At 38.4% G+C, this 27,766-nt stretch overlaps 1 protein-coding gene across 3 annotated transcripts in view; it reads left to right on the forward strand.

The window, feature by feature from the left end:
* The window catches only part of TAF1B (TATA-box binding protein associated factor, RNA polymerase I subunit B), a 93,248-nt gene that overhangs the window by 57,243 nt on the left and 8,239 nt on the right, over positions 1–27,766 (forward strand). For all 3 annotated transcript variants that reach the window (XR_009209366.1, XM_032172193.2, XM_058426670.1), the window contains exons 9-14: positions 5,099–5,246; positions 11,027–11,204; positions 11,802–11,848; positions 13,882–13,972; positions 19,459–19,529; positions 20,016–20,238. Coding sequence is in view for 2 of the 3 variants with exons in the window: in XM_032172193.2 (XP_032028084.1) it covers positions 5,099–5,246; positions 11,027–11,204; positions 11,802–11,848; positions 13,882–13,972; positions 19,459–19,529; positions 20,016–20,238 (758 nt within the window). In the remaining variant the exon portion in view is untranslated. The remainder of the gene's footprint in view (positions 1–5,098; positions 5,247–11,026; positions 11,205–11,801; positions 11,849–13,881; positions 13,973–19,458; positions 19,530–20,015; positions 20,239–27,766) is intronic.

Below are 27,766 nucleotides of genomic sequence, written 5' to 3' on the forward strand. Positions count from 1 at the left end.
AGAAGGAGATGAAAATCACAGTCTGATTTCTCATGAATGCCATTAACATTTGCTATTTTTGATTGTCTTGTTTAACATACATAAACATATTTGCAAAATTAGGATTGAAGTATGTATACAAATTTGTCTCCTGCATATTAAAAATTGAGTATTGTACTATGGGAATTTTCCTAAATCATAAAACAGCCTATCAAAGCACGTTTTCTTAGCTGCTTAATATGATGCATGATATGTATATCTAACATAAATATCCAGTAATAAGGAAATGATGGATTCATAAAGAAGAATGTTTTCCAGTCACTCAAAATTATGTTCTCACAGGCTGTCTCATGGCATTAGAAAATTCTCACAAAACATAATGTTAGGTCAAAATTCAGGAGACAAAACTATATTCCTAATCCAGTTTGTACAAAAGCTCTCAGACAGGCAGGAGCTTAGCCTAAGAGCAGTGTAAACTATTGGAGGGATTTTAGTAGGGGAATGACATACCAGATTTTCATTTTATAATCTTACCCTGGGCTGGGTGCAGTGGCTCATGCCTGTAATCCCAACACTTTGGGAGGCCAAGGCAGGCAGATTGCTTGACCCTAGGAGTTCAAGACCAGCCTGGGCAATATGACAAAACTCCATCTCTACAAAAAATACAAAAAATTAGCTGGGTGTGGTGGCGCATGCCTGTAGTCCCAGCCTACCCAGAAGGCTGAGGCCGGGAGGTCAAGGCTGTAGTGAGCTGTGATCATGCCACAGCACTCCAGCCTGGGCAATAGAGTGAGCCCCTGTCTCAAAAAAAAAATAAAATAAAATAAAATCTTACCCTGGCTCCCAGTTGCAAAGAGCTAGAAGCAGATATAGGGCTGTCAGGAGGTTTTTGATAGTTCGGGCCTGGGGTAGAGTTGTTAAAGTGATGAGAAAGACTGTCACTGAAGGCCAGGCTTGGAGATGGAGTAAACAGTCTGTGCAATGGAATGAACGTGGTGTGTGAGGAAAGGGAGGTGTCAAGGATGTTCCTAAATGTTGCTTTTTGCGACTGGGTAAGGAACACTGCTGGAGGGATTAAAATTTAGGGATATGGAAGATGTTGGGATATATAAGTTTGACATACTAGAGAGATAATCCAAGTAGAGATGTCAAATAGGCTGTTGAATTTAAATCCCAGTGTTATAAATATGGATGTGCCCAAATGAGCTGAGAGAAAAGTCCACCCAGATCCTAACAGAGGGTTTCCCTAAGTTGTCGGAGATTTTTATTATCTTTTAATATAGAATTTTATATTTCCTTAATTTTCTATAATGTTGGTGTGTTATTTTTATAATCAAATTGAAATGTTGCTAACATATTCATCGTGGCATTATTTATACTAGTTTAAAAATGGGAAGTGACCTAAATGCATAACAATGAGACAATGGTTAAAAGAAAATGGGATAGGATTGAAAACCCTTTAGCCACCTTTAAAAAAATATTTTGAGTGTTACTCAAAAAGGAAAAGTTAGTTCTGTTTAAAAATAAAAGAAATTTTAAGAAGTGAAATCTATAATACTGAATTGAGACTAGCAGAATCTAGAATCTAATCTATAGGATAAATAGGCAGATATGCACACTTAATAATTATTTTCTCCTCAATTCATATTTGAAAGAATAGTGGCCTCTTTGTCACCAGATGTTGAGTTTCATGTATCAGCTTTTACTGTGGAAGTTTTGAAAATATGCTAAATCCTTTTAGCCTACCAAATTGCTTTTCATTAATGACCTTACACATACTTGTCATGAATTTATCATCCATTAAATCATTTTGTAGATGATTTTTTTTCTAAGGGGAACATTTACTGCTCTAGTGTTTTGTTTGCAGATAAAAGTACTTAATTGCATCTCTTACCTGCATTATTTAAAAGGATTAAGATTGCCATAACTCTTATTAGTAATGTTAAATTGTCTCAGCTTGAAAAGATGCTTCAAATTCTGTGCAGAACGAACCAGAGGTCTGAATTAATGAATTTTATAAATAAAAAGGAAGATACTTTCTTTTCAAAGGTCGCTGAGAACTTATGTTTTTCTTTTCTCTCTTTAAAATTCACAGATTAAAATACAATTAATAGTATTTTAGTGTACAAGTAGAATAACTGTATCCCAACATTAAAAAAAAACCTTAAAATGCCACATTGCTACTTTGGATTAACAGAAAATTACTTTGTATTCTTGAGCTACAGATCAATCATATGTTGATAATATAACATAAACTGAAGGCATTTTTCCTAAGGAAATGTAAGAGTTTAGCTATTGAAATAGTTGTACCAAACTAAATATAATACAGAGAAGATTTTAGCTTCAGGCAAAGTAAAATCAAGCATAGTTATAAATTCTAAAAATTAACAGTATAATTGTCTCTGTATAAGCATATACCCCTGTACCATTAAGGTCTTTCCACCTTTGTATTTGAGCAATGATTTCTCTCACAAAGGTGATGTATGAAGCATTTTTTTTTTTACTTTTTATTGAGGTAAAATAGACACATAGGAAATTCTACACATCATAAATGTATATACAGTGTGATGAATTTTCACAACCTGAACACAGTCACAGCACCCAGCTTCATGGAGAAGCGTTACTAGCGCCCCAGGAGCTCTGCTGGGTGCTCCCTTCCAGTCATGTCCTGCCCACCCTTAGAGTAATCAAATCCTGACTTCTGACAGTACAGAAGCTGGGGACAGAGTTACTGAGTTTTATATTTTATGTAAATGGAATCATTCTCTTTTGCATCTGGCTTTTTTCTTTGAACATTATGTTTTGAAGATTGATTCATTGTTGCATGTAGCACATTCACTTACTGAATACTGTTCCATTGTGAGATTATATCACAATTCACTTATCTATTCTGGATAAGTAATTTATGGACATTTGAGTAATTTCCAGCTTAGAGTTTTCACAAATAGTGTTGTTATGAACATCCTAGTACATGTCTTTTATGGGCATGTGTACACATTTCTGCTGGGTATACATAGCTAGGAGTAGAATTCCCTTGACCTAGGAGGTACATATGCTCAACTTTAATAGATACTGCAAAATGGATTTTCAGAATTTTTGTATTAGGCTCAATTTTAATAGTGTTCTACCATATCAGAAATGTTAGTTTTCTGAAATCCCACATGCGCATGTGTGTTGTACTATAGTTATTTATCCAAGCCTTATCTCCTTTCTCAATTGTCAACTCCTTAAGGAGATTGTCTTATTCATCTTTTTATTTTTGAGATTATCTTATTCATGTTTTATTTCCCAAAGTACTTTGCACAATTCCTTGCATAGAATAGGCTCTAAACTAAATTTTATTTTATTTTATTTTTTTTTTGAGACGGAGTCTGGCTCTGTCACCCAGGCTGGAGTGCAGTGGTGCGATCTCGGCTCACTGTAAGCTCCGCCTCCTGGGTTCACGCCATTCTCCTGCCTCAGCCTCCCAAGTAGCTGGGACTACAGGTGCCCGCCACCATGCCCAGTTCATTTTTTGTATTTTTAGTGCAGATGGGGTTTCACTGTGTTAGCCAGGATGGTCTCAATCTCCTGACCTCATGATCCGCCCAGCTCGGCCTCCCAAAGTGCTAGGATTACAGGCGTGGGCCACCGTACCTGGCCACTCTAAACTAAATTTTTTATGTGAATAGATGAGTAAGTGAAAAATTACATGCAGTATTAATATTAGGAATGTTTATAAATTGCAAAAATGCAAATGGTATATGCAAAAACTTTGAGTTCTTAAAGTAAGTGCTAGACAGAATTAATATATTCATGTTTGTTCATAGCTTTTCTGAACTTTGTAAGAGAATCTTACATACTTTTATATGTGCGAATTTAGTATAAAGTTGAATTGTGGATTTTTAACTACTAGACTTAAAGCCTGGCGTTACTCCCATATGGAAACACCTGAATATTATGTAACAATGAGCCGCATTTGTTAGCTATGAATTTGAAGAGTAATGAGAGAGTGCAGGTGGGAAAGGTGAGAGGGAAGTTGTGTATCAGAGCAGTCATGACAACATTATAACTCTGGGTTGTAGCTTTCATCCTTTCTCCAGATTCTTCTAAGGCAAGAAGCAGTGATTTTACCATATCATGGGAAAACCCAGTAAGAGTTTTAAGAGCCAAATAGAATTTTAGTGGCTTTTAACATTTAGTATTTATGATTTAAAATTGCTGAGTTAAAATATTAAGGATTTATGGGGGTTTTCTCCCTTCATGCTTTTCTCCAAATTCCAAATTTTATTCAGTGAGTGCATATTAGTTTTACCTGTTCGTTTTTCTTTCTTAAGCATTCCAAATACTCTGGCTTGGAACATATTACTTGCTAAATCAGAAATTTTTTTTTTCTTTCCAACTTTGATTTTAGGTTCAAGGGGCACACATTCAGGTTTGTTACATGGGTAAATTGCGTGTCATGGGGGTTTGGTGTACAGATTATTTTGTCACCCAGGTAATAAGCATGGTAAAGGTAGTTTTTTGATCCTCCACTCTCCACCCTGAAGTAGGCCCTTGTGTCTGTTGTTCCCTTCTTTGTGTCCATGTGTACTCAGTGTTTAGCTCCCACTTATAAGTGAGAAATGCAGTATTTGGATTTTTGTTACTGCATTAATTTGCTTAGGATAATGGCCTCCAGCTCCATCCATGTCACTGCAAAGGACATGATCTTGTTCTTAGGACTGTGTAATATTCCATGGTGTATATAGACGACAATTTCTTCATCTGGTCCACTGTTGGGAGGCATTTAGGTTGATTCCATGTCTTTGCTATTGTAAATAGTGCTGTGATGAACACACACATGCATGTGTCAATGACTTATATTCCTTTGGGTGTATATCCAGTAATAGGTTTGCTGGCTTGAATGGCAGCTCTGTTTTAAGTTATTTGAGAAATCTCCAAACTGCTTTCTACAGTGGCTGAACTAATTTACATTCCTGCCAGCAGTGCATAAGTGTTCCTTTTTCTGCACAACTTCACTAGCTAGCATCTGTTATTTTTTTACTTTTTAATAATCGCCATTCTAAATCAGAACATACTTTTAAAAATAATTTTTGTTGCAGAAATCGCAACTACAATGGTCTCTCTTTTATTTCAGTCTTGGCCTGACTACGAGGATATCTATAAAAAAACAATAGAAGTTGGCACATTTTTAGATTTGCCTCGTTTTCCAGACATAACTGAAGACTGCTATCTTCATCCCAACATACTGTGTATGAAATACTTGATGGAAGTCAACCTCCCTGGTAAGTGTGTGGCATATATTGTGGGGACACTTTAACTAGTAGAGTTATAATAAGCAGAGTATAGAATCTTTTCAAATCACAGACTATTAGAACCACCTGAAAAGGTCCATGGTAACATGAAACTTAATGTCAGAATCCTTTCTTAAAATAATTCAGACCTTTTAAAATCATTAAAGGGTCAATATTCAGAAATAGAGTTTTCAGAAATAGAGTTTTCAGAAATGAGAGTTCTGTTTTGGTGTGAGGGATTTATGCTTGAGAGAATATGTTTGATTTTTATGGTAAGTTTGCTAAGTGCAAGTAAAGTACCAAATGTTTCAGTATATGTTTTTAATGACCTGTCCCCCATCCCAAAATGGCACTTTTTAATTTGCATGAGGCATTATTATTACATAATGAATTCTAATTTTTAAAAAAATCCTAGAAGCTAATCTATGGTAACATTTTTGTTGTTTGATAATATATCCAGTGCATAAAACAAATGGAGATCAAAATCTGGTCAGATCATATTGAACTCTTTAAGGCAGTGAAACATAGAATGTAAAAAGAGCCTCACTATACCTGGTTCATAGTATACCAACACACAGGCAACCTCAATGGAATCTGCTGGTGGAATCCAGTCCTGAATTTCTTGTTAGACTAGAAATGTGAGAAATTTTGGACTTATATTCTTAAGAGAAAATACAAACATGGTGTGACCATACCATTGCTGAAGCAATGTAAAAAATGTGATTGAATGTATTGTTAATAGGAGAGTAAAATACATGTGTTATGTGAAAAAAGCAATATACAAAATTGTATGTACAGTAACTATAAATATGAATAGAAATATGTAGTAACGTATAAAAATGTAAGTATTGTCATAATTTAAAAATATTTTTTAAAACAGGAACAAAAATAATTTAAATTTTTCAAATGTAACATTTTTAAAGCTAAGGAACATGGCTCTTATTGAGATTCCAGAAATCAGTAGTTATTTAAGATTCCAGAATTTGGAAGATCTTATTTCTGCATTTGGATATGTTGTATAGATCAGAATTACTATTTTGGATTTTTTTTTCTTTCTGCTTCTTTGATGGGTCTCTGAAGTGCGGAAAGTTCCTGTATGCTGTCTTATGTTCTAAATCCTGAGTTTATAGAGAGAATACTGGGTTATGGAAGGAATACCAGGGATTATCAAAATATAACTGATGCATCCTGGTTAATAGCAAGCAAGCGTCTGTAACTGATGCAGCCTGGTTAATAGCAAGCAATCATCTATCTCACGTGTTTATTATTGGACAGAGAGGGGATGATAGGTTTTCTGTCTGATATCATAGTTTAACTGTATTTCTTGCCTAACATTTCCTGTAAGGAGTAGAAATAAATCTGTTATAATATGCAGAGAGACATTATTGTCATTTGATATTTATTAAGTGACTTTTTGGAGGCAGTATTATAAAAAATGGAGGTAGAAAAATTTCACTTCTCACAGTCTGTTCAATAGAAATAATGTGAAATATAGAAAAAAATTACACATAAATGTCATTAGTCTCTTTATTTATAATATTGAAAAATCAGAAACAACTTAAATATCCAAAAGAAAGGGAAGGGTTATGTAAACAGTGGTGTGTACATTCAGTGGAACATTAGGTATGTAGCTTTTAAAATAATGTTTATGAAGAGTTCATAAAAGCATGGAAAATGTTTGTTATAATAAAAAGTCAAACAAGCCAAATTACAAAATTATGTATAACATAACCACAGCTACAGAAAATGAAGACATTCGTGGAAAGATTAGAAGTAAATATACCAAAATGTTAAAGTGGCTATTTCTACGTTAGGGTAACACATGTTATTTTTTTCTTCTCCTACCTTTATGTATCTTACAAATATCCTATATTGAGTTGTATTACTTATTAGTGGGCACGGGGAGTGCAATAAGCTTTTTCTTTTTTCTTGAAGACAAGATCTTGCTCTGTTGACCAGGCTGAAGTGCAGTGGCGTGATCGTAGCTTATTACAACCTTGAACTCCTGGGCTTAAGTGATCCTCCCACCTCAGCCTCCCGAGTAGCTGAGACTACAGGCACATACCACCATACCTGGCTAGTTTTTTTTATTGTTATTATTTTTAATAGAGACGAGGTCTTGCCATGTTCCCCAGGCTGGTCTTGAACCTCCAGGCTCAAGCCATCTTCCTGCCTTGACCTCCCAAAGTGCTGGGATTACAGGCATAAGCCACCAAGCCTGGCCTATTTTTTTTAAAACAAAAAATAGATCTACAAATTAAGTTATGATAGTCCCTATACCTTAGGATGTAGATTCTAAAATGTTTACAGTTGGTTTGCAAACCACCCATACATAAGATTATAAGAGTATTTCCAGAATGTGCCATTTGTAATTACAAATATTGCTCCCGGTAATGCCATCAGTTGTGTGGTGCCATTGATCAAAAAGAAGAGATATATGTATGTGGTACTTTTACAAAGAGAGGGTTTAGGGTTCCCAGAAAGCTAAAAGTGGTTTTAAACATGCTGGGACAATAGCTGCCCCTCCTCAACGCCTTTAAAGGTGACCAGGTAGCCTCTGGGGCTCAGGGAAAGGTTTGGGCAAGTATGTCACACACACGCTGCCTGAGTAAGCACTGCCCCTTTGATGGCCATGAATGAGCTCAGATGCACTCTCCACCCTCTACTGTGGTTCCTCCCATTGTCACCCACGAGCCTGCTGGATAGAGTTTCTGACGGCGTTCGTGATCATTTATGTAATTTCTGTTTCATATATGTAATTTCTGAAGTTTCCAAAGTGCCCATATATAAATTCTCTCCTTTGTGAAGGTGGAAAGGGAGGGCAAGCAGGCTTCCCCTTGACAGATGAGACTTAGGGCAGTTCAGGGACACCCAGCTGGTAGATGGCAGAGTAGATTCCTACAACCCAGTCTTCCCCTTCCAAAGCCTGTGGTCTTCCCACCCTCTGCTCCCTTCCAAGACCTATACTGCCCTTGCTACCATTCTCATTATTTCTTCCAGTTGCTTTTTTTATTAGTCTGTACTTTTGGCATAAGGGGAGCAGTTCAAGATCTTCTTTTTTTTTTTTTTTTTTTTTTTTTGAGACGAAGTCTCACTCTGTCACCCAGGCTAGAGTGCAGTGGCGTGATCTCCACTCACTGCAAGCTCCGCCTCCCGGGTTCACGCCATTCTCCTGCCTCAGCCTCCAGTGTAGCTGGGACTACAGGCGCCCACCACCACGCCGGGCTAATTTTTTGTATCTTTAGTAGAGACAGGGTTTCACTGTGTTAGCCAGGATGGTCTGGATCTCCTGACCTCAGGTGATCTGCCCACCTTGGCCTCCCAAAGTGCTGGGATTACAGGCATGAGCCACCACGCCTGGCCAAGATATTAATTTTAAAAGAAGAGAAATATTTCAAGAAATGTCATTTTTTAGAATAATAATACTAATATGGTTTTGATTTTTAAATTATCTGAGAAGAGACTATAGCTTCTACAACCCAATATAGATAATGGTTAAAATTTTAGTGAATGTATTTTAAAATTAATCTTTTCTATGTTTGAAGTGTACATGTTTGAGTGCAAGAGTCCTATCATTCATTTCTCTAATTTCCTCCGTTATATTAATGCACAATGTCTTGTACCTAGTGGACACTCAGTAAATGCTTGTTGAATTGAGCTTAATTTTCTGTCTCCTAATCTTTTTGCATCTGAATGAACCCAGGAGTAAATTCAGGTGAAACCTGTAAATTGTAATTATCCTAATAGTATAATAGTCCAAATTCTCTGCCTCACAAAGACCTTCACTGTCTGGCCGTGCCAGCCTCTTCACATTCAACACTAAAGCCTTGTTGGACTATTTGCATTTCCTGAAAGCACCATCCCATCTTTGTCATAGCCTGTACCATACTGCATTATCATTAGGAAAAGGACTTGAGGAAAAGGACTGTGTCTGTGTCTTAAGTACCTAGAACACACTAGTTGCTCAATAAATGTTTGTTGGAAGAATAAAAGCCAAGTGAAAACTTGAGCCAAGCTATCAGAATCTGGAGACATAAAAATACTTTGATGCAATATTTTGAATTATCATTGTTATATGTGTTCTGTTTCTATGTTAACAAAGCATTTTTTAATCAACCAAATTTTTTTACTTAAATGTTTCAAGAAAGAAATTAATTTTGTGTTTTATTTATTCTTTATCATAAACATGTAATTAGTATGAATTATGTGTGGGTTGTAGCAGTTAGGAAGACAAATAAAACAAGATTGAGTCACCCTCAAGTTTAAGAGGGAAACAGAAAGATAAACCCTTAACTGTGTGCAGTAGAAGGGTACATGTCAGGACATCTGCTTTAGCACTCAGAAGAGGGCCAGTCACAGGAGGCTGTGGTACCATGTCTGTTCTTAGAGGAAGTCACTGGTGTAACTAAGTTCTCTAAGATGAGTGAGCGTCAGCCAGGCAGAGCCTAAGATGAGGAATGGGGGAAAGAAACTGGCTTTCTAGGCAAAGGGGCAAAAGTAGCTGTGCAAAGCAGAGAGGCAAGTGAGAATATGGCTTGTTTGGGGGAACTATGGAGATTAGTCTGGGAGCTAAAAGCTTTAGTGAGTTCATGAGAGCAGGGGAATACGATGATTGGGCCACAGGAGAGTAAGACTATAGAGAGGGAGAGCAGTTATAAGGGTGGCCTAAGGAGCAACAGTGAAGGAAAGAAAGGGGATGGATTGGAATGCAGTCAGCGCTGATCCAAGTGCCTTAGGTGTATTCATTAATTCAGTCTTCACAATAGCTATGAAGCAGTTACTATTCTTATTCCTATTTTAGATAGATTGTTTAAAAACTGAGGCACAGAAAGGTTGTATAACATGTCCACGGTCACAGAGCTAGTAAGTGATGGAGCAGGGACTGTAGTCCCAGCAGTTTGGTTCCGTAGCCTCTTCTCAACCATGGTACCATATGCCACATTGAGAGAATGGAATTAACAGGACATGGTAACTGAATGCATGTAGGAGATTCAGTTCAGTTCCATGCAAGCTCATTATCTCTTATAAAAAATGGCTATCATACTTGAAATTGATTAGAGTAGGGTGTGGTCACAGCTTACATACTTAGATTGGGAAGTACAGAAATTTTTTGTTTAGTTTTCAAAGTCTATTCACTTGAGCATAACCTCAGTTTATTCTCATTATAACCCATTTTACAAGTGAAGAAACTGAGGCTAAGTGACTCTGATCCAAGAGTCACAAAACTAATGATTGGAAAGCTTAAATATAGGTCCTAGGTTTTCTGGTTCCAAGTCCCACATTATTCAGTCTTGAGTAATAGGTGTAGTCTATGCTGAACATGTAATTTCTTTAGGAAAGCAATATATCTAGTTAAACAGTTGTTGAGGGCTTCCAGTGTGCTAGCCAGGATGCCAGCCAGTGCACATCCATTGCTAGAGAAGCTTTTGGTCTTAAAGGGAGTTAGTTTTAGGTGAGCAAACACTGCTGTAGAAACACAGACAAGAGACGTAGATGAAACAACTGGTATGTGGCTGCCAGATGCCAGGATGTGTCCTAGAAATAGTTGATGTTTTAGGAAGTCGGAATAGGGAATGATACGCCGTTTTAAGATTCTACCATTCATTTTTCTGTACGGATGCCATGTTTTGATGTTTTATTCACAAAATGTGTGTCTCTGAGTTCTTGCATAGTGTCATGTTTTAAGATAAAGGTTATTTTATGGATATATACATTGGGGATGGTCTAGTTGCCAAATAATTTATTTTACATTTTACTGTTTTGTTTTTCAGATGAAATGCATAGCTTAACTTGCCACGTGGTAAAAATGACTGGAATGGGAGAAGTGGATTTTCTGACATTTGATCCTATAGCTAAAATGGCAAAAACTGTTAAGTACGATGTACAAGCTGTAGCTATCATTGTGGTGGTATTGAAACTGCTCTTTCTATTGGATGACAATTTAGAGTGGTAAGTGTACATCAATTTTATGACAAGTAACATTTTATGGTGCTGATCTTAGTTTTTTAAGGAAGCTTTAAATGTCATGAAGACACTTTAAAAAAAGAGCTAAAGAAAAAATTTGTACTGTATTTACCTAATTCTATGTTATCTCAAAAAATGGAGACTCTCAATTGTTACAGAACCTTGACTAGTAGTCACAATTATTTCTTACACAGTACTTTGACTCAGCTGGTTGTCAGTTGTTTGATCATGTTTTATACCTGTTATTCTTTAGGTAGCAATGTTCCTCATTGCTCCACTGATTTCCTAGTTTTAAAGTATCTTCATAAATCTCTATGTATATCCCTTTAGGCTCCTGGCAATATGTGTTCTCAAAGATTATTTTAGAAAGTAAAGGAATCTTAATATGTCACCCCTCCCAGATGCCAACAAAGAGTGACAGTATTTATAGTGTCTCCTCCTCTGTTTCAGTGTTGGCTTCTCCATTAAAACTTGGTATCAATTTCAAATACTGTTCTATACTTTTCTCTCAGAAGAATTCAGAATTTATCTTTCCAAATACATGACTTCTAAATAAATTGATTTGTTTATTGTTATCTCCAGGTCTTTGTCTAATCTTGCTGAAAAACATAATGAAAAGAACAAAAAAGGTATTTTAATTTTTTATCATTCAAATTCAAAGTGGTTATAGATGATAGATTAAAAGATGGAATAAACGTAGGCAAACAACTTTGAAAAATATACATATACACATAAACAAACACATGTATACAAATTGTATATTGTACCAGTATTGTTTTTTCATAATTACCTACTTGTATCTCTAGGATACTAAAAAATATCAGTGAGTCCGTATTATATGTAAGACCAGCCTGCTTTGTATTCCCAACTTCTACTCACCAGCCATGCTAGATCATGAATATATAGGAAGCTTTGTGACCATCCTGTCTATTCTGATGCTTTCAGCCTTTGCTCTTGCTGGTCCCTCTATTTCAAATGCTCTTTCCTTCTTATCCCCAACTCCTGTTCAGTCCCTGGCAAATGCCTCTTTATTCTTGAAGATGCAGCATAAACACCACTCTTCTGTCTGGTCTTCACACCTATCCACTTCACAATGCTTCACCTCTTCCCAAATCAGAACTAATAACTCCTGCCACAGTCACTCTTGTTCAGACTTCTTCTAGATGTTTAGTGCATTGAGGTGTAACTAATGGCCTAAGTACATCTGTCCCTATTAGATTGCCAATATTTGTAAAGTGCTTAGAAGAGTATCTGGCATCTAATAAGTATTTTATAAGTGATATACAGATAAGTGAAGTGTGAGCTTCTGGAGGGAGGGATCATATCTTTTTTTTTTCTTTTACTGTATCTTTAGTGCCTAACATAGTGACTAGCCTAAGAGCAACTCAGTGAAGTGTGGTGAATATGTGAATTATTAAATTCAATTCCAGTTTCTTAATGTTCTCATTAGGATTTATGTTCATTGGTTTTAGAGGCTTGAATTTATTGGAAGCAATCAGTTTGGGTGTTCTTTCCAGAATATGTGCAAAATAAAATACTACTTTCTGTACATTGCTGATGTTGGCTTCTATGTAGAGTGAAAGGTTGAACTAGCTGTCTTCTAATATCCCCTCTAATGCTAAAAGGTGATAATTTACTATGTAGACATGTAGAATAAACAGAGCACTTTGACCTGTCTCCCTGTAAGCCTCAAAATAAATCCATGCTGTCGGCAGGGCAAAGATCACTGTCATTTCTCTCTGCTCTGTGTGCTAATCACCGTCCCCTGCCCCCAGCATTGTTGATGGGGAGATTGAGGTTTAGAAAAGTTGTGATTTACTCCAGGTCAAAGAACCATGAGTTCTATTGATTACTATAGTTTTCCTCTATTCTTATAATTCTTTCGGTAGTTTCCTCTCCTCTGTGGCTGTATGGTCTACAAGGTCATATTGGATTAAACAATTATTATATTGACCAGTTGAAAAGATTTTTAGTTAGGCATGGAAAGACTGCCTTGGCCAGCAAATGATGGAGAATAATCCCTATATGGAGTGAAAGAGTGAGGAGTGAGTTTTTATACTTTACTGCATTCAGTTCTGTTGTCTCTCTGACGTCTACATCTTGATCACACACTCACACCAACTGTCCAATGCAGTCCACTTTCTTACTTGTCTCTAGATTCTTTGAATTAAGATTATGAAGAATGGGAATAGGAGCTGGTGAAACTGGAAGTCTGGGTTCAGCTACTATAGTACCATTTTACACATTTATCCATCATTTGTTCCTTTATAAATGTATTCATCATATTGGAACACCACCGTGTGCCAGGCACTGTGCTGGGTGTTGGGTTTGAGAGGAGGAGCAGGCCTTCTTTGTAGTGGCAAACAAAATATGTGTTCTGTTCTCAAGGAGGTAATAGTCAAGTCTAGGAAAAGCAGACATGTAAAAAGATGATTTCAGTATAATTTAGTTGGGGCTACAATATAGGTAGGATCTTGGAGGAGGGATTGACAGATTCCTCAGGAGAGTCCTGTTAGAGTAGAGAGACAATGACTCCATCCATAGATTCCAAGAGCTAGTATATAAATGTTTAGCTATGTCAATTAATGAAACTCAAATGAGCAATGTGTATTATTATAGTGTGGTTTATTTGGTTAATAATCTTGGATTTTATTTCTTTCAGATAAGCCATGGTTTGATTTCAGAAAGTGGTACCAAATTATGAAGAAAGCTTTTGATGAGAAAAAACAAAAATGGGAAGAAGCAAGGGCCAAGTATGTTCTCTTTTCTGGTTTAGATGCACCTGCTTTACTTCTGTGTCTGTTACTTTACATTTGAAAGCTGAAGCTTCATCAGTATACACTGATCTGCATTGGGACTTTTTTTTCTGGAAATATTAGCCCTACACTCTAATTAACTTTTCTCTTTTTTACATTACTATTAATCAAAGTTTAGATTTGATGTGGATTTCACCAGTGTTTTTATTAATGTCCTCTTTCTGTTCCATGATCCAATGCAGTATACCACAGTATACTTTTTATAATTTAACTTTTTATAATTTGCATGAGACTTGCCTGTATTTCTAATACTCCTCCCTCTTTCCCTTTCTCAAATTTAGTCATTTCTCATCTGTGCTTCCCAATATTAGAAAGATTACAAATGTTACCTTGCAACATATGTAATTGGAATGTTCCCCCAAAACAAAGATCCCTGTGAAAATTAAAACACAGGAAAGCAAATAGCACGTCCATTTGATTCAGCCAGTGTCACTGCCTTTCTTTGAACTGTCATTCTGATGTGGGCTCATTGTGGTAGAGTAGAGAGAGCATAAGCAGTGCTAAGTTTGAATCCTGTCTGCATTACAAGCTAGCTGTGTGCCCGTGGGCCAGTTACTTAACCTTTTGTTGAGTCTGAGTCTCTTTGAGGGTTTGAAGAAAAAGGTGACATCTCTGTATTTAATGTAAATTTACAGTAATACTAAGTCAACTCAGTAATTTTATATCCTTTGAGAAAAATCAAGGTTCCCCAAATTAGTTGAAATGAGAATTTGTTCAGCTCCTATTTCTTCATCAGTAAAATAGACATAATAATGCCCACTTATATACTGTAATTAAGACCCAATTTTCCAGTATGAAAGTAGAACTAGATTATTTTTCCTCTAAATTTCAGACGGCTTTTAAATAGAAAAACAGACTCTTGGGGTGGAAAAGGCACTGTGGAGATGATCCTTTCCAAAGCAGGGAAGTGTGACAGATTCCCTCTCAGTAGGCAGGATTGATGCACAATGAAAAAGAGGGGTGGAGGTCAATTTATCCCAACAGCCCATGGATTCCCAGGGAACCAGGCCCCCCTCCTCCTCATCAGAGAAGGAGTGGCTCTTCAGTCAGTGGCTCTCAGTGGGCACAAGAATAGCAGCAGCAATAAGAGTTTGTTATGTGTCTTAGGTCATCTTGGAGAATCAGCCTTCCTTTCTGTGGTGCTAGCTGGGGTTAGTCCTGATGGATCCTGAGGACTGGGTGCCTAGGGGCCATTCCACCCTGGTGTCTCAGTGGTGACAGGGCTTTCCTTACCCCAAGCCAGACACCAGCCTACGCTTTAAACATAGCTCTTGGAGGCCCAGTTCATTATTGCAGTGTTGTATCAGTTGCACATTTAAGACTTACCAGCTTTTAGCTACTTTAGGGAATAATTTATCAGCCAAAGAAAGTAAGTCTGGTTATAAAATGGCACTTTCCAGGGAGGTACCGGGCCCCAAGGTGGAGGCTGTCGAGGGGACCCCTTTCCAAGGTCCTTCTTCCTAGAGTATGTGCTGAGGGCTGACACACACGTGCAATGTGAGTCACTGCTGAGTAATATGTGAAGCACTACCAACTGCTGCTGAGGCACAGAGCTCCGGTGTGTGATGGTCACCTGTCGGTTTCACCCTTCCCTACCCCCATGTTGACATAATTTCTAATTTTTCTCTTTGTTTCTCTGAATATTATCATCCATGTTGTCAGATGAAGATTATTAAAACATTTTCTGTATCTAAGCATGAGTTCCTATGCATGAGATTATGAAAACCACTAATAAACAATAGTTGAAAACCTAAAACAGCATAAGAGGCTACTTTGATGACTTCTAGCTGTTATAGAAGATGTTAAGAAGAACATGGAGAAAAATTTAAGCCTGTGCAGAAAATCCCTATGCCCTAATTGGTGTATAGTGATATCTCATTGTGGTTTTAATTTGAGTTCACTGCTAATTTTTGCCTTCCCTTTTGGGTTAGGCAGAAATTTCTTACATGTGACACCAAAAGCATGATCTATAAGAGAAAAAAAATTGGTAAATTGGATTTCATCAGAAGTAAGAACCTCTGCTCCACAAAAGAACTTAAAAGAATAAGAAGCTACAGACTAGGAGAAATTAAATGCAAATCACATATCCATTAAACGATTTGTATCTAGAGTATATAAAGAATTCTTAGGCAATAAGAAAAACCTCCATTTTTTTAAATGGGCAAAATATTTGAAAAGACGTTTTATCAAAGATGATATCAAGATGACATGCGAAAAGATGTTTAACATCATTAATAGGGAAATGCAAATTAAAACGACAATGACATATCATTATATACCAATTAGAATGGTTCAAAACAAAACAAAAACAAAAACTGATCATTCCAAGTGTGGGAATTCAAAATGGTGCAGCTAGTTTGAAAAGTTGGCAGTTTCTCAAAGTTAAACATACATTTATTATGTTATCCAGTGTTTTTCACTCCTAGATATTTACCCTAGTGAAATGGAAACAAGCTCACACAAAAATCTGCATAGGAATGTTTCTAATGGTTTCATTCATAATTGCCAAAAACTAGCAACAAACCACATGTTCTTCAACTGGTGACTGGCTAAACTGTTATATCCGTACAGTGGAATACCATTTAGCAGTACAGACTTCTGATGCATCCAGCAATATGAGTGAATCTTAAATGCATTATGCTACGTGAAAGACTCAAAAGGTTACTTATGCTATGATTCCATTTATATGACATTCTGGAAAAAGCTAAACTATAAGGACAGAAAAACAGACCAGTAGTTGCCTGAGATCAAGGGTTGACTGTCAAAGGATGTGGGAGATATTTTGGAGTAATGGAACTGTCCTGCATAGTAATCGTGATGAGTACACACATGCAACACTGTATGTGTTTGTCAGTGCTAGCAGAACTAACTGAAAAGAGTAAATTTTACTGAATGTAAATTATAGCTTAATTTTTAAAAACGAGGAAACATGCAGACAGACAAGAGAGAAGTATATGGATAACATCTAGCTGGAAAACATGGTTTGTGATGTGTCTCTTTTTGTAGTTTTATGTAATGAGAAAAGGCAGGCAAGGTAAAGTCAATTTTGGAAGAAGCTTTCATTTCAGGTATCTAAACACTTAGAGTATTTTTATTTTGGATCACCTTTCCCATTCTTGGGGTGTATCACCCCAAGGACATCATAGTGCTTTCTTGATCTGTGGCATGATTGCCACTTGTATAGGCATTTACTGTAAACGCATAAGAAACTTCTATTTAGATTAGGTATTCACAAGGAATGTTTAACAGTGAGTGTGCCCAGGGATTGGGATTAGACTGTTTAGGGAACTTCTTTATCCTTTGAGATTTTATTATTTAAGAAAATTAATAGCAAAAAAATATATTTTAAAGAATCGCTAACTCATTTACCATAACATTAAATGACAAACTCTCTGATATATTTTAAATGTGGTATGTATGGTTCACTAAAGTTTAGTTTCACATGATTTTCAGGAAACCGTCTCCTGTATAACATTAATTACATCTCTACTGCTACCTAATGATTAGAAAAATTTCCTTTTTTTCTTTTTTTTTTTTTTTTTTTTTTTTTTTGAGATGGATTTTTGCTCTTGTTGCCCAGGCTGGAGTGCTGGAGTGCAATGACACAATCTCGGCTCACCGCAACTTCCGCCTCCCGGGTTCAAGCAGTTCTGCCTCAGCCTCCCAGGTAGCTGAGATTACAGGCATGTGCCACCATGCCTGACTAATTTTGTATTTACTAAAGAGACGGGGTTTCTCCATGTTGGTCAGGCTGGTCTCAAACTCCCAACCTCAGGTGATCCTCCCGCCTCAGCCTCCCAAACTGCTGGGATTACAGGCATGAGTCACCGTGCCCGACTCCTTTCTGTTCTTAACATTTAATATCATTGCAGAAATTCAAAATAAAAAGTCAATGTCTGTTTTATGTATAGTCATGATTTTACTGACTTGATCAAGTATTTTTTAAAATTCTTGAAAAACTCAGTTCTTAAATCGGTTAAAATGATTACTTGCTAAATGATATACTAAAATATTGTTAAAAATGTGTGCTTTTATATACGTATTACTTCCTAGTATTAAAAATAAATGGTGAGAAATTATTATAGGTACTACAGATTTTAAAAATATTTGTATTTCTGGCTTCCTATTTTTAATCTGTTTTTCTGGAAAGTTCACAGATATTTCTTGAGTATGTACTAGCGAGGCACTTTGTCAAGTACTAAATAATAATTCTAATTATTGTATAGGGTTTAAAGAACCAGTACATACATTATCTGATTCTCAGAATAACCCTGTGAAAGTAGAGGATAAGTTTAGAGATGCTAAATTCATTTCTTTGTTCATTTATTCATCCAATTATTCTTCAACAAATGTTTAAGTGAGTTCCTACTATCTACCACTCCCTAACAACACTAGGGGCCTAAGGATGGCTGAGACAGTCTCTGCCTTTGAGAACCTCCATAATTTGTCATTCAAGGTCATACCACCAGAAAGTGGTGGAGCCAGGTCTTCTGATTCAATACTCTTTCTTGTTGCCACAATGTCTTTCAAAATAAGAAAACGGCCTGGGATCAAGAAGAAGGTGGATTTTTAAAATTATTATAAGTTGTGAAAGTCCTCTGCTCTAGGGAACACAGAAATAATGAAAATGAGACTAAGAATGAACATTGTTGTCTTTGTTCCAGAGCAGCAGTGTCTGCTTGGCAAAGTTTAGCAACAGCCACTAGAACCAGAAATAGAACATGTCACTTCCTTTTGGATTCTGGAACTGATCACCCTAATCTGTAGGAACCTTAGATGGCTCTTAGTGTTTGTCCTGGAGGAAACCTCAAGAGCCAGAGCAATCCAGGATCCCCATTTTACAGTGGAAACTCCCTGGCCGCCCTTCTCTTGGCAAGAATAGGCTGAGTCGGGACAGGGACTACTGGGACTGTGTCATCCTGGAATCCAGTCTTTTCCTCTCCTTTACACCAGGAATAGAATAGATTTCCTGGCATTAGGTGCCAGAGAGACGCATTTACTGTTCACTCTGTGTAAGTTATCAGAATCAGAAGTACTACTAACAACTCTCAGTAAAAAGGCATTGGGACAAAGGCAATGAGGAACAGTCATTTCTGAGGTGGCTTCACTTTATGAGAATGAGCAGCAAGGGAAATTTATGGTGAAGGAAACCGTTTCTATGTTTCTTGTATAATTAATAGCATCTTCAAGATGTCACAGCATCTGGGTGGCTTTTGAGAGGAGCACACCATTCTCTTGGCTGGGCTCTTGGTCAGTGGTTCCTTCTAGGGCCTCAGTTCAATAGACAATATAGACATGTGCCAATAGGCCATTCTAACCCAGAACTATCACGAAATATCAGAAATCTCAGATAGTGCTTCAGACAATGTGTTTATGTCCGTTTCATCTCCATCCTGCTCCAGCTGTTTCTTTACCTTGTACAGGTACCTGTGGAAAAGTGAAAAGCCACTCTACTACTCATTTGTTGACAAACCAGTAGCATATAAAAAAAGAGGTAAGTCAAATTTTGTCTTGTTAATACCAAGTAGCAACACAGTTGTAGAAAAAGTAAATATCTGGACTTGAAATGTTGAATGCTTAAGTTTTTTACTTTTTTTAAACAAATGTTCCAGGGCACATGTACATCCAAAGGAGCATCATGCTCTGCAAGAAATCTCTGCAGGAATCTACTTCAGGAACATGCCATTCTTCAAAACAGAGCCTCAGTTCCTGCCAAAATCTAAAATCCTAAATTGTTACGATTTTGGGAATTCTTTGCTTATAGAATTCCTTTTAGACTGTACATTCTTTTTGAAGTAGGGTTCCCCCATGCACCTCATCCAGTTTCATTTTCCCTTAACGTTATCATGTTACATTACCGTGGTACATCTGCCAAAACTAAGGAACCAATATTGGTACATTCCTATCAAGTAAATTCCAGGCTTTATTTGTGATTTAACATTACTTGTTATTTTGTTTCCTTTTTTTTCTCCATTTCCAGAAATGGTGGTGAATCTACAGAAACAATTTAGCACACTGGTTGATTCAACAGCAACTGCTGGAAAAAAAAACCCTTCAAGTTTTCAGTTCAACTGGACTGAAGAAGACACTGATAGAACGTGTTTCCATGGACACAGCCTTCAGGGAGTCCTGAAAGAGAAAGGCCAATCACTGCTAACTAAGAATTCATTATATTGGCTTAGTACACAGAAATTCTGCAGATGGTAATCAATGCTTTTAGAAAAAGTCACATATAATTGAAGTAGTTGACTGTATAAGAGCCAGATAGGTTTTTTGTTGGAATTAGAAGCTGGTGAGCTTAAAGTCACGAAAATCGGAATTATACATTGAGTCTTGTGTAAGAGTTCTAGGAAAGCTGGTAAAAATCAAGAAAGAGGATGCAGGGCAATTAGCACAAACTATCCCCTCTAGCTAAATTAACCTGCAGTGTGGCAGGCAGGCAATAGAAGCGGCTGTAAATGCTGATCAGGAGAATGTGCTGTATTTTTTAGTACATGTCACTTCTCTGAGTCAGTTACCTTTATCATGTCTTTCTACCTCTTAATACTTCCTTAAGTATTTCCTAAAAATAAGGATATTCTCTTAAGTGACCACAGTACAGTTATCAAACTCAGGAAACTTAATATTGATACGATACCTTTATCTCACCCACAGTCCATATTCCAATTTTCTCATTAGACCCCCAGTGTCCTTTTATAGCAGGATCAAGTTCAGGAATAGGTATGGCATTGATTGATTTTATCTCTTTGGTCTCCTTTAATCTGATTGTCCCTCAGCCTTTCTTTGTCTTTCATGACATTGGCCTGTATTTTTTAGAAATGTCAGTGATGTTACACAATGTTTCTGAGTATGGTTGTGATGGTTCCTCATGTTTAGATTCAGGTTCTGCATCTCTGGCCAAAACAAGTGCTGTGTCCTCCTCAGGGTATCATTTCTCAGGGTATGGCGTCTGGAGACTGGGGATCCATTTGCCCCTCAGGTGTTAATAGTGATCACCCAGTCAAGGTGCTGTGTGGTTCTTCCACAGTGTAGTTACTATGTTTCCCCTTACAACTAATAAAAAATCTGCAGGGAGATACTGGGCCAGTGAAATACTCTGATCTTCATTCAACATTGTCCCCTTGATTTCATGTTTTATGTTCTGTCCTCGTATCTGTCGAGTGTGGGCATGTGAAGTCTAGAAAACAACACGCGCTTTTATCGTTATTGGGTCTGGATAAAGTAGGACTAAAGATGGGAAGCTGCATTAAGGAGAGGAATCTGTGTAGGACATAGTGGAAAACTTGTGTGTCTAAATAGTAAGACACAGGCTTTTGACTTCATCAGGTTTAATTAATGATCGGCTCTCTGGCATACTGGCTCTTAGACTTCTGGCTTAGTGATAGGCTGCCTTCTTATTTTTGCTTTATTTTTTCAGAAGAGTTATATATTCCCTATGAAAGGTAGATATTGGAATAATACAGTGTAAATTCTTGTTTAAGTAATTTATGAGGTCTTGCTGTGTCACCCAGGCTGGAGTGCAGTGGCACGATAATGGCTCACCGCAGCCTCAACTTCTGGGCTCGAGCAATCCTCCCACCTCAGCCTTCCAAGTAGCTGGAACTACAGGTGTGCACCACCACACCCAGCTAATTTTTTATTTTTTGCAGAGACGAGGGTCTCCCTGTGCTGCCCAAGTTGGTCTCAAATGCCTGAGCTCAAGCAGTCCTCCTGCCCCAGCCTCCCAAAGTGCTGGGATTACAGGTGTGAGCCACTGCGCCCAGCCATCTATTTTCATATGACTCAGAAAATTTCCTCAGGCAATAGATAGTGAAGAACATATTACTCCCCAGAGCACATTCGTTTTTCTTTAATTGTACTGAAAATCAACTCCAAAAGTATTTTTTGAGTACTTGAAAAAAATAAGTCATTATCCTAAGTCCTAGATAGATACAAAGGTAACTCAGGAAGTTTGTTTTCCAAGTCCACTTGAAGAGAAGACTTTTTTAATAAGAGTATGTTTTCCCCACTTTCCTTCTGTAGTGTCTTAATAGCTGTAGAGAGGAGTATATGGATTAAAAATTACAGAGATAATCAGTGGGGTATACAGGTGTTTACTATAAAATTCTTTCAACTTTGCTGCATGATTGAAATTTTTTATAATAAAGTTGAAGAGAAAAACTAAAGAGATTCAGGCTATGCCATAAATTTTTTTCCTCCTTGCCTATTTTAACTTTTAGTTCTGTTTTATATAATAATAGCGAAAAGGCCATTCAATAAAATAGTTCTGTGACTCTTAAGTTACTTTATCTTTCAGTGTCTTCCTGTTAAAAATAAAAAGACTAGACTAATATTCCCTCACTAAAGTTCTCAGTAATTAACGTGTGAAAAATAAAAGCATAAAGGCTTTTCTCATTGTGACTATATTTAAAGTAATCTCATCCCCATATTGACATAGAAATTGTCCACGAGGAAATTTTCTAGTAGCTAAGAGGCCTTGCTATAGAATCATAGAATCGGGCTGTTTCTATCCTAAGTCTGCCACTTGCTAATTGTAGGAAAGTTACTCACTTCTCTACAACTGTGCTGACCCAGTTGTATATGTGGGGATAATACTGATCTTTTCCTCTTCTCAAAACCTTCAGTGGCTCCCATCTCATTGAAAGGAAGACCCAAAAAACATTGTGGAGCCACCACGGCCCTCTTGACCTTCCCTCTGCTGTCCCCTGACCTCCCTGCTGTCACCCTGTGTTCAGAGTGACCTCCCAGCTGCTCCTTGAACTTACCAGACACTCCCCACATGGGCCTTTGTACCTGCTGTGCCTCCTGCCTAGAATGCTTTTTCCCCCTTGTGTCCACATGGGCTCACTTCTTTCAGGGTTTTGCTCAAATTTCACTTCCTTGGAGAGGTTTTTCTTAGCCATTCTGCCTAAAATAGCTCCAGTCATTCCCCCAACACCCCTCATTATTCTGTGTCCCCTGGCCTATTTCATTTTTCTTTGTAGTTTTCATCACTATTTAATGGAATATATTATTATATATTTATTTTGCTTATTCATCCATCTCCCCACACTAGAATGTAAGGGCCTTGAGAATGTAAGGACTACTAGAATGTAAGGACTCTGTTTTATTTAATGAAAAATCCCAGCGGCTAGACCAGGGCCTAGCACAGACTAGGTGCCCACCAAGTATTTATTGAATGAATGAATGGAAAATAGGGCCTGCCCCAAGTTCTTGTGAGAATTGAATGAGGTATTTGATGTGTGTCACACAATAAGTACTCAAACATAAGTATGACCATTATTATTTTAAACAAAGTTAATTTTCTGTTAACAAATGTTGTTTCCTGGTCTGGGCTTGGTGGCTCCACCTGTAATCCTAGCACTTACGGAGGCTGAGGCAGGCGGATCACTTGAGGCCAGGAGTTCGAGACCAACCTAGCCAACATGGCAAAACCCTGCCTCTACTAAAAATACAAAATTAGCCGGATGTGGTGGTGCACATCTATAATCTACTCAGGAGGCTGAGGCATGAGAATCACTTGAACCCGGGAGGCATTGGTTGCAGTGAGCTGAGAGCACACCACTGCACTCTAGCCTGGGCGACAGAGAAAGACCCCATCTCAAAAAAAAAAAAAAATTATTTCTTAAGTTGGTATCAATCAAAGATCATTGAACTGTAGAAAATACAGTGAGATGATAAAATGAAGTTGTCTATATTAAGATTTGCTGCTTTAAAAAAAAGTTGAGCTGCATCTACAGTGATTAAGGAGTGGCACTGTTGGCCGGGCATGGTGGCTCACACTTGTAATCCCAGCACTTTTGGAGGCCAAGGCGGGCAGATCACCTGAGGTCTGGAGTTCGAGACCAGCCTGACCAACATGGAGAAACCCCCGTCTCTACTAAAAATACAAAATTAGCCGGATGTGGTGGCACATGCCTATAATCCCAGCTACTTGGCAGGCTGAGGCAGGACAATCACTTGAACCCAGGAGGTGGAGGTTGCAGTGAGCCGAGATCACGCCATTGCACTCCAGCCTGGGCAACAAGAGCGAAACTCTGTCTCAAAAAAAAAAAAAAAAATTGATTTAAGAGTGGCACTGCTTAATAGCAGCCACAGGGAAAGGCCAGAACCCCAACCCAGGGTCAGCTGCATGTCTGAGGTAATCGATTACTTTGCATTGGTCATGTCAATGATTTTCAGATTTTATCCTGAAGAGAAGAAAGAGTTGTAGTCCCCAGTGAAGAATGCTTGCCCACAACTCCAAGTGAAGACATGGTGTGCGACGCCCTGCCTCCTCCAGCTGCAGAGTTGGTCCTGAGCAGCTTATGTCGTGATCCCTACCTTTGTGCTTTTTCACAGGGCATGAGGGTGGATTGTGGATTATCTCAGATTTAATACTGCAGTATAATGCAGTGAGTTTTACACAGAGTTTAGTATAGTCAGCGATGCAACTGCTGAGATTTTTTTCTCTGCATGAAGTATAAAACTGAATTCTAACTGTATGAAGTTTCAGTGATACCATGACTTTAGGCACCAAACTTATCTGTCAACCTTACCTGTTCAAGACCAGAGCCTAGAACTGCAGAGGAAGCAAAAAAGGCTTCAGCTGGGCAGTAAAAATGCCACAGAGACCGTGACTAAAACTCGGCCTTTTTTCTCAGAGAGCCCCTTAGCCCCTGCTCAGAGCCCCTGATTCTGCCCTTAGGCTGAGTTTTCTGATTTCCAAACTCCTCATCATCAAAGAAACAAAAGGAGAGGTCTGAGAAGCTCTCTGCTGATAGGCATCTTGACGGCAAACATAAATGACACCCTTTGACAACAATAGGGGAGCCAGCATCAGAATCCAAAGCAGACAGCTCCAGTCGCAGAGCCTGAAGTTCATGGCTCCATGCCACTAAATAAGGGGACCACATCCCTGCTTCAGCACAGCACGTGTCCCAAGACACGAAGGCTGTGTGCCTTCGTGGTGGGTTTTATTAGCATGTTTTCTAATGTTTCTACAATAAAAACAGGCAACTGTAATAATATCATTGTAAAGGCTAAAATATGCTGAATATGCTCTAAGACAACCATTGAAAATGGTTACAATGAAAAGTGATGCTTATGAGAGCAAATATTTAGCTATGTAGAGAATTTTGTTAGGCAGAAGGACCCATTTCTGAGGGTTCAGAAGAAACAAAACATTTGCTGTAAAATTGTGAGAACACTCAGAGCTTGGGAACTAAGCAGAGAAAGGCCACAAGAGTACTTCAGGTATGGGAGGCTGTTTATTCTTCCTAGCTGAGGCAGAGTTAACGATTTCAATGAATTGAAATGCCCTTACTATTCCTCCAATTGTTGTAACAGTTGGCTAGGTCAGAAGACCTGACTTCCTGTAGGTGGTGGCCGTGACCTCCCTGGGAGTCCCACAGATGAGGCAGAGCAGTGGTCTTTAGTTGTATTCCACAGGAAATGGAGGTGCTTTGGCTGCCCCACAAAAATGTGATTTTAATTTTTAAAAACTTATTTTTAACTATTTTTTTAAACTTTAGTGAAAAAACAGTACTCAGGCCGGGCAGGGTGGCTCACACCTGTAATCCCAGCACTTTGGGAGGCCGAGATGGGTGGATTACGAGGTCAGGAGATCGAGACCATCCTGGCCAACATGGTGAAACCCCGTCTCTACTAAAATACAAAAAATTAGCCGGGCGTGGTGGTGCATGCCTGTAGTCCCAGCTACTCAGGAGGCTGAGGCAGGGCAATCACTTGAACTCGGGAGTTGGAGGTTGCCATCAGCCGAGATTGCAGCACTGCACCCCAGCCTGGTGACAGAGCGAGACTCAGTCTCAAAAATAAATAAATAAATAAAAAGTACTCAAATATGTCATATGCTTAGCTTAGGCAGGTGTGGTGGAACATGTCTGTAGTCCCGGCGACTTGAAAGTCTGAGGTGGGAGAATCACTTGAGGCCAGGAGTTTGAGTCTGTGATGTGCAATGACTGTGACTGTGTATAGCCACAGCACTCCAGCCTGGGCATAGTGAGACCCTGTCTCTTAAAAATACATATCTCTAAGCCGGGCGCAGTGGCTCACGCCTGTAATCCCAGCACTTTGGGAGGCCGAGGCGGGCAGATCAGTTGAAGTCAGGAATTCAAGACCGGCCTGGCCAACATGGCGAATCACCATCTCTACTAAAAATACAAAAATTAGCCTGGTGTGGAGGTGCACACCTCCCAGCTACTTGGGAGACTAAGGCACAAGAATCGCTTGAACCTGGGACCCAGCTACTTGGGAGACTAAGGCACAAGAATCGCTTGAACCTGGGAGACGGAAGTTGCAGTGAGCTGAGATCGCATCACTGCACTCCAGCCTGGGTGACAGAGTGAGACTCCATCTCAAAAAAAAAAAAAAAAAAAAAAAAAATATATATATATATATATATATATAAAAGCAAGAGGCCATTTTTGCAAGAATTACTGTAAATGGCTTATTTTTTATCTTTATTAAACCAATCAATGAACAAACATTTGAGGCTTTTATATTTCCTACTAGTAATAGGGCATTGGGTTTACTGTGTGTAGTATTAAAATAGCCTTAAGATTTTAAGTGAATACAAAAAAATTAATTTTAAACGACTGTAGAGGAAGTGAACATTTTTGAGCCCTTGCTGTGTACCAAGAATTGGGTTAAGTGTTTAATATACATTCTTATTTAATCTTGTCAACTCTGTCAAGTGTGAGTACTGTTGGCTGGGAACAGTGGCTCACACCTGTAATCCCAGCACTTTGGGAGGCCGAGGCGGGTAGATCATGAGGTCAGGAGATCGAGACCATCCTGGCTAACATGGTGAAACCCCGTCTCTACTAAAAATACAAAAAATTAGCCGGGCATGGGCGCCTGTAGTCCCAGCTACTCAGGAGGCTGAGGCAGGAGAATGGCATGAACCTGGGAGGCGGAGCTTGCAGTGAGCCGAGATTGTGCCACTGCACTCCAGCCTGGGTGACAGAGTGAGACTCCGTCTCAAAAAAAAAAAAAAAAACAGTGTAAGTACTGTTATTTTTTTCCATTTTACAGATGAGAGAACCAAGAGTAGTTATCCATAGTCGCAGCTGATGGGTGGCAGAGGGTTTTGTTTGGTTGGTTGATTGGTTTTGGGTTTTTTTGTTTTGGGGTGTTTGTTTGTTTGTTTGGTTTTTGAGACAGAAGCTCGTTCTGTCGCACAGGCTGGAGTGCAGTGACACAATCTTGGCTCACTCCGACCTCCCCCGGTTCAAGTGATTCTTGTGCTTCAGCCTCCCAAGTGGCTGCTGCTACAGACATGCGCTGCCACCCCTGGCTAATTTTTGTATTTTTAGTAGAGACGGGGTTTCATCATGTTACTCAGGCTGGTCTCGAACTCCTGACCTCATGATCCGCCCGCCTCGGCCTTCTCAAGTGCTGGGATTACAGGCATGAACCACTGTGCCCAACCAAGTGGCAGAGTTTTATGGTGCAAACATAGACATTCAGGAATTTAGGACCATATATGTTATGTAAGTCATAATATCTCAATGTTTATAGCTTCTATATGTTACTTCTTTACTTGCTTTTTAAAGTTTATAATGGGAAATTTCTGGTATACTCAGAAGTAGAGTAGTATAAAGAACCCCCCCGCCTCTGTCCCTCAACCTCAGCAACTGTGACATGGCAAGACTTGCTTCACCCAGGCTCCAGCTTACTCTACCCCTCTGCCCCCCATTATTTGGAAGCAGATCTCAAACATCATATTTT

This window comes from Hylobates moloch, unplaced genomic scaffold (assembly GCF_009828535.3).
Source record: "Hylobates moloch isolate HMO894 unplaced genomic scaffold, HMol_V3 SCAFFOLD_13, whole genome shotgun sequence".
Classification (NCBI taxonomy): domain Eukaryota; kingdom Metazoa; phylum Chordata; class Mammalia; order Primates; family Hylobatidae; genus Hylobates; species Hylobates moloch.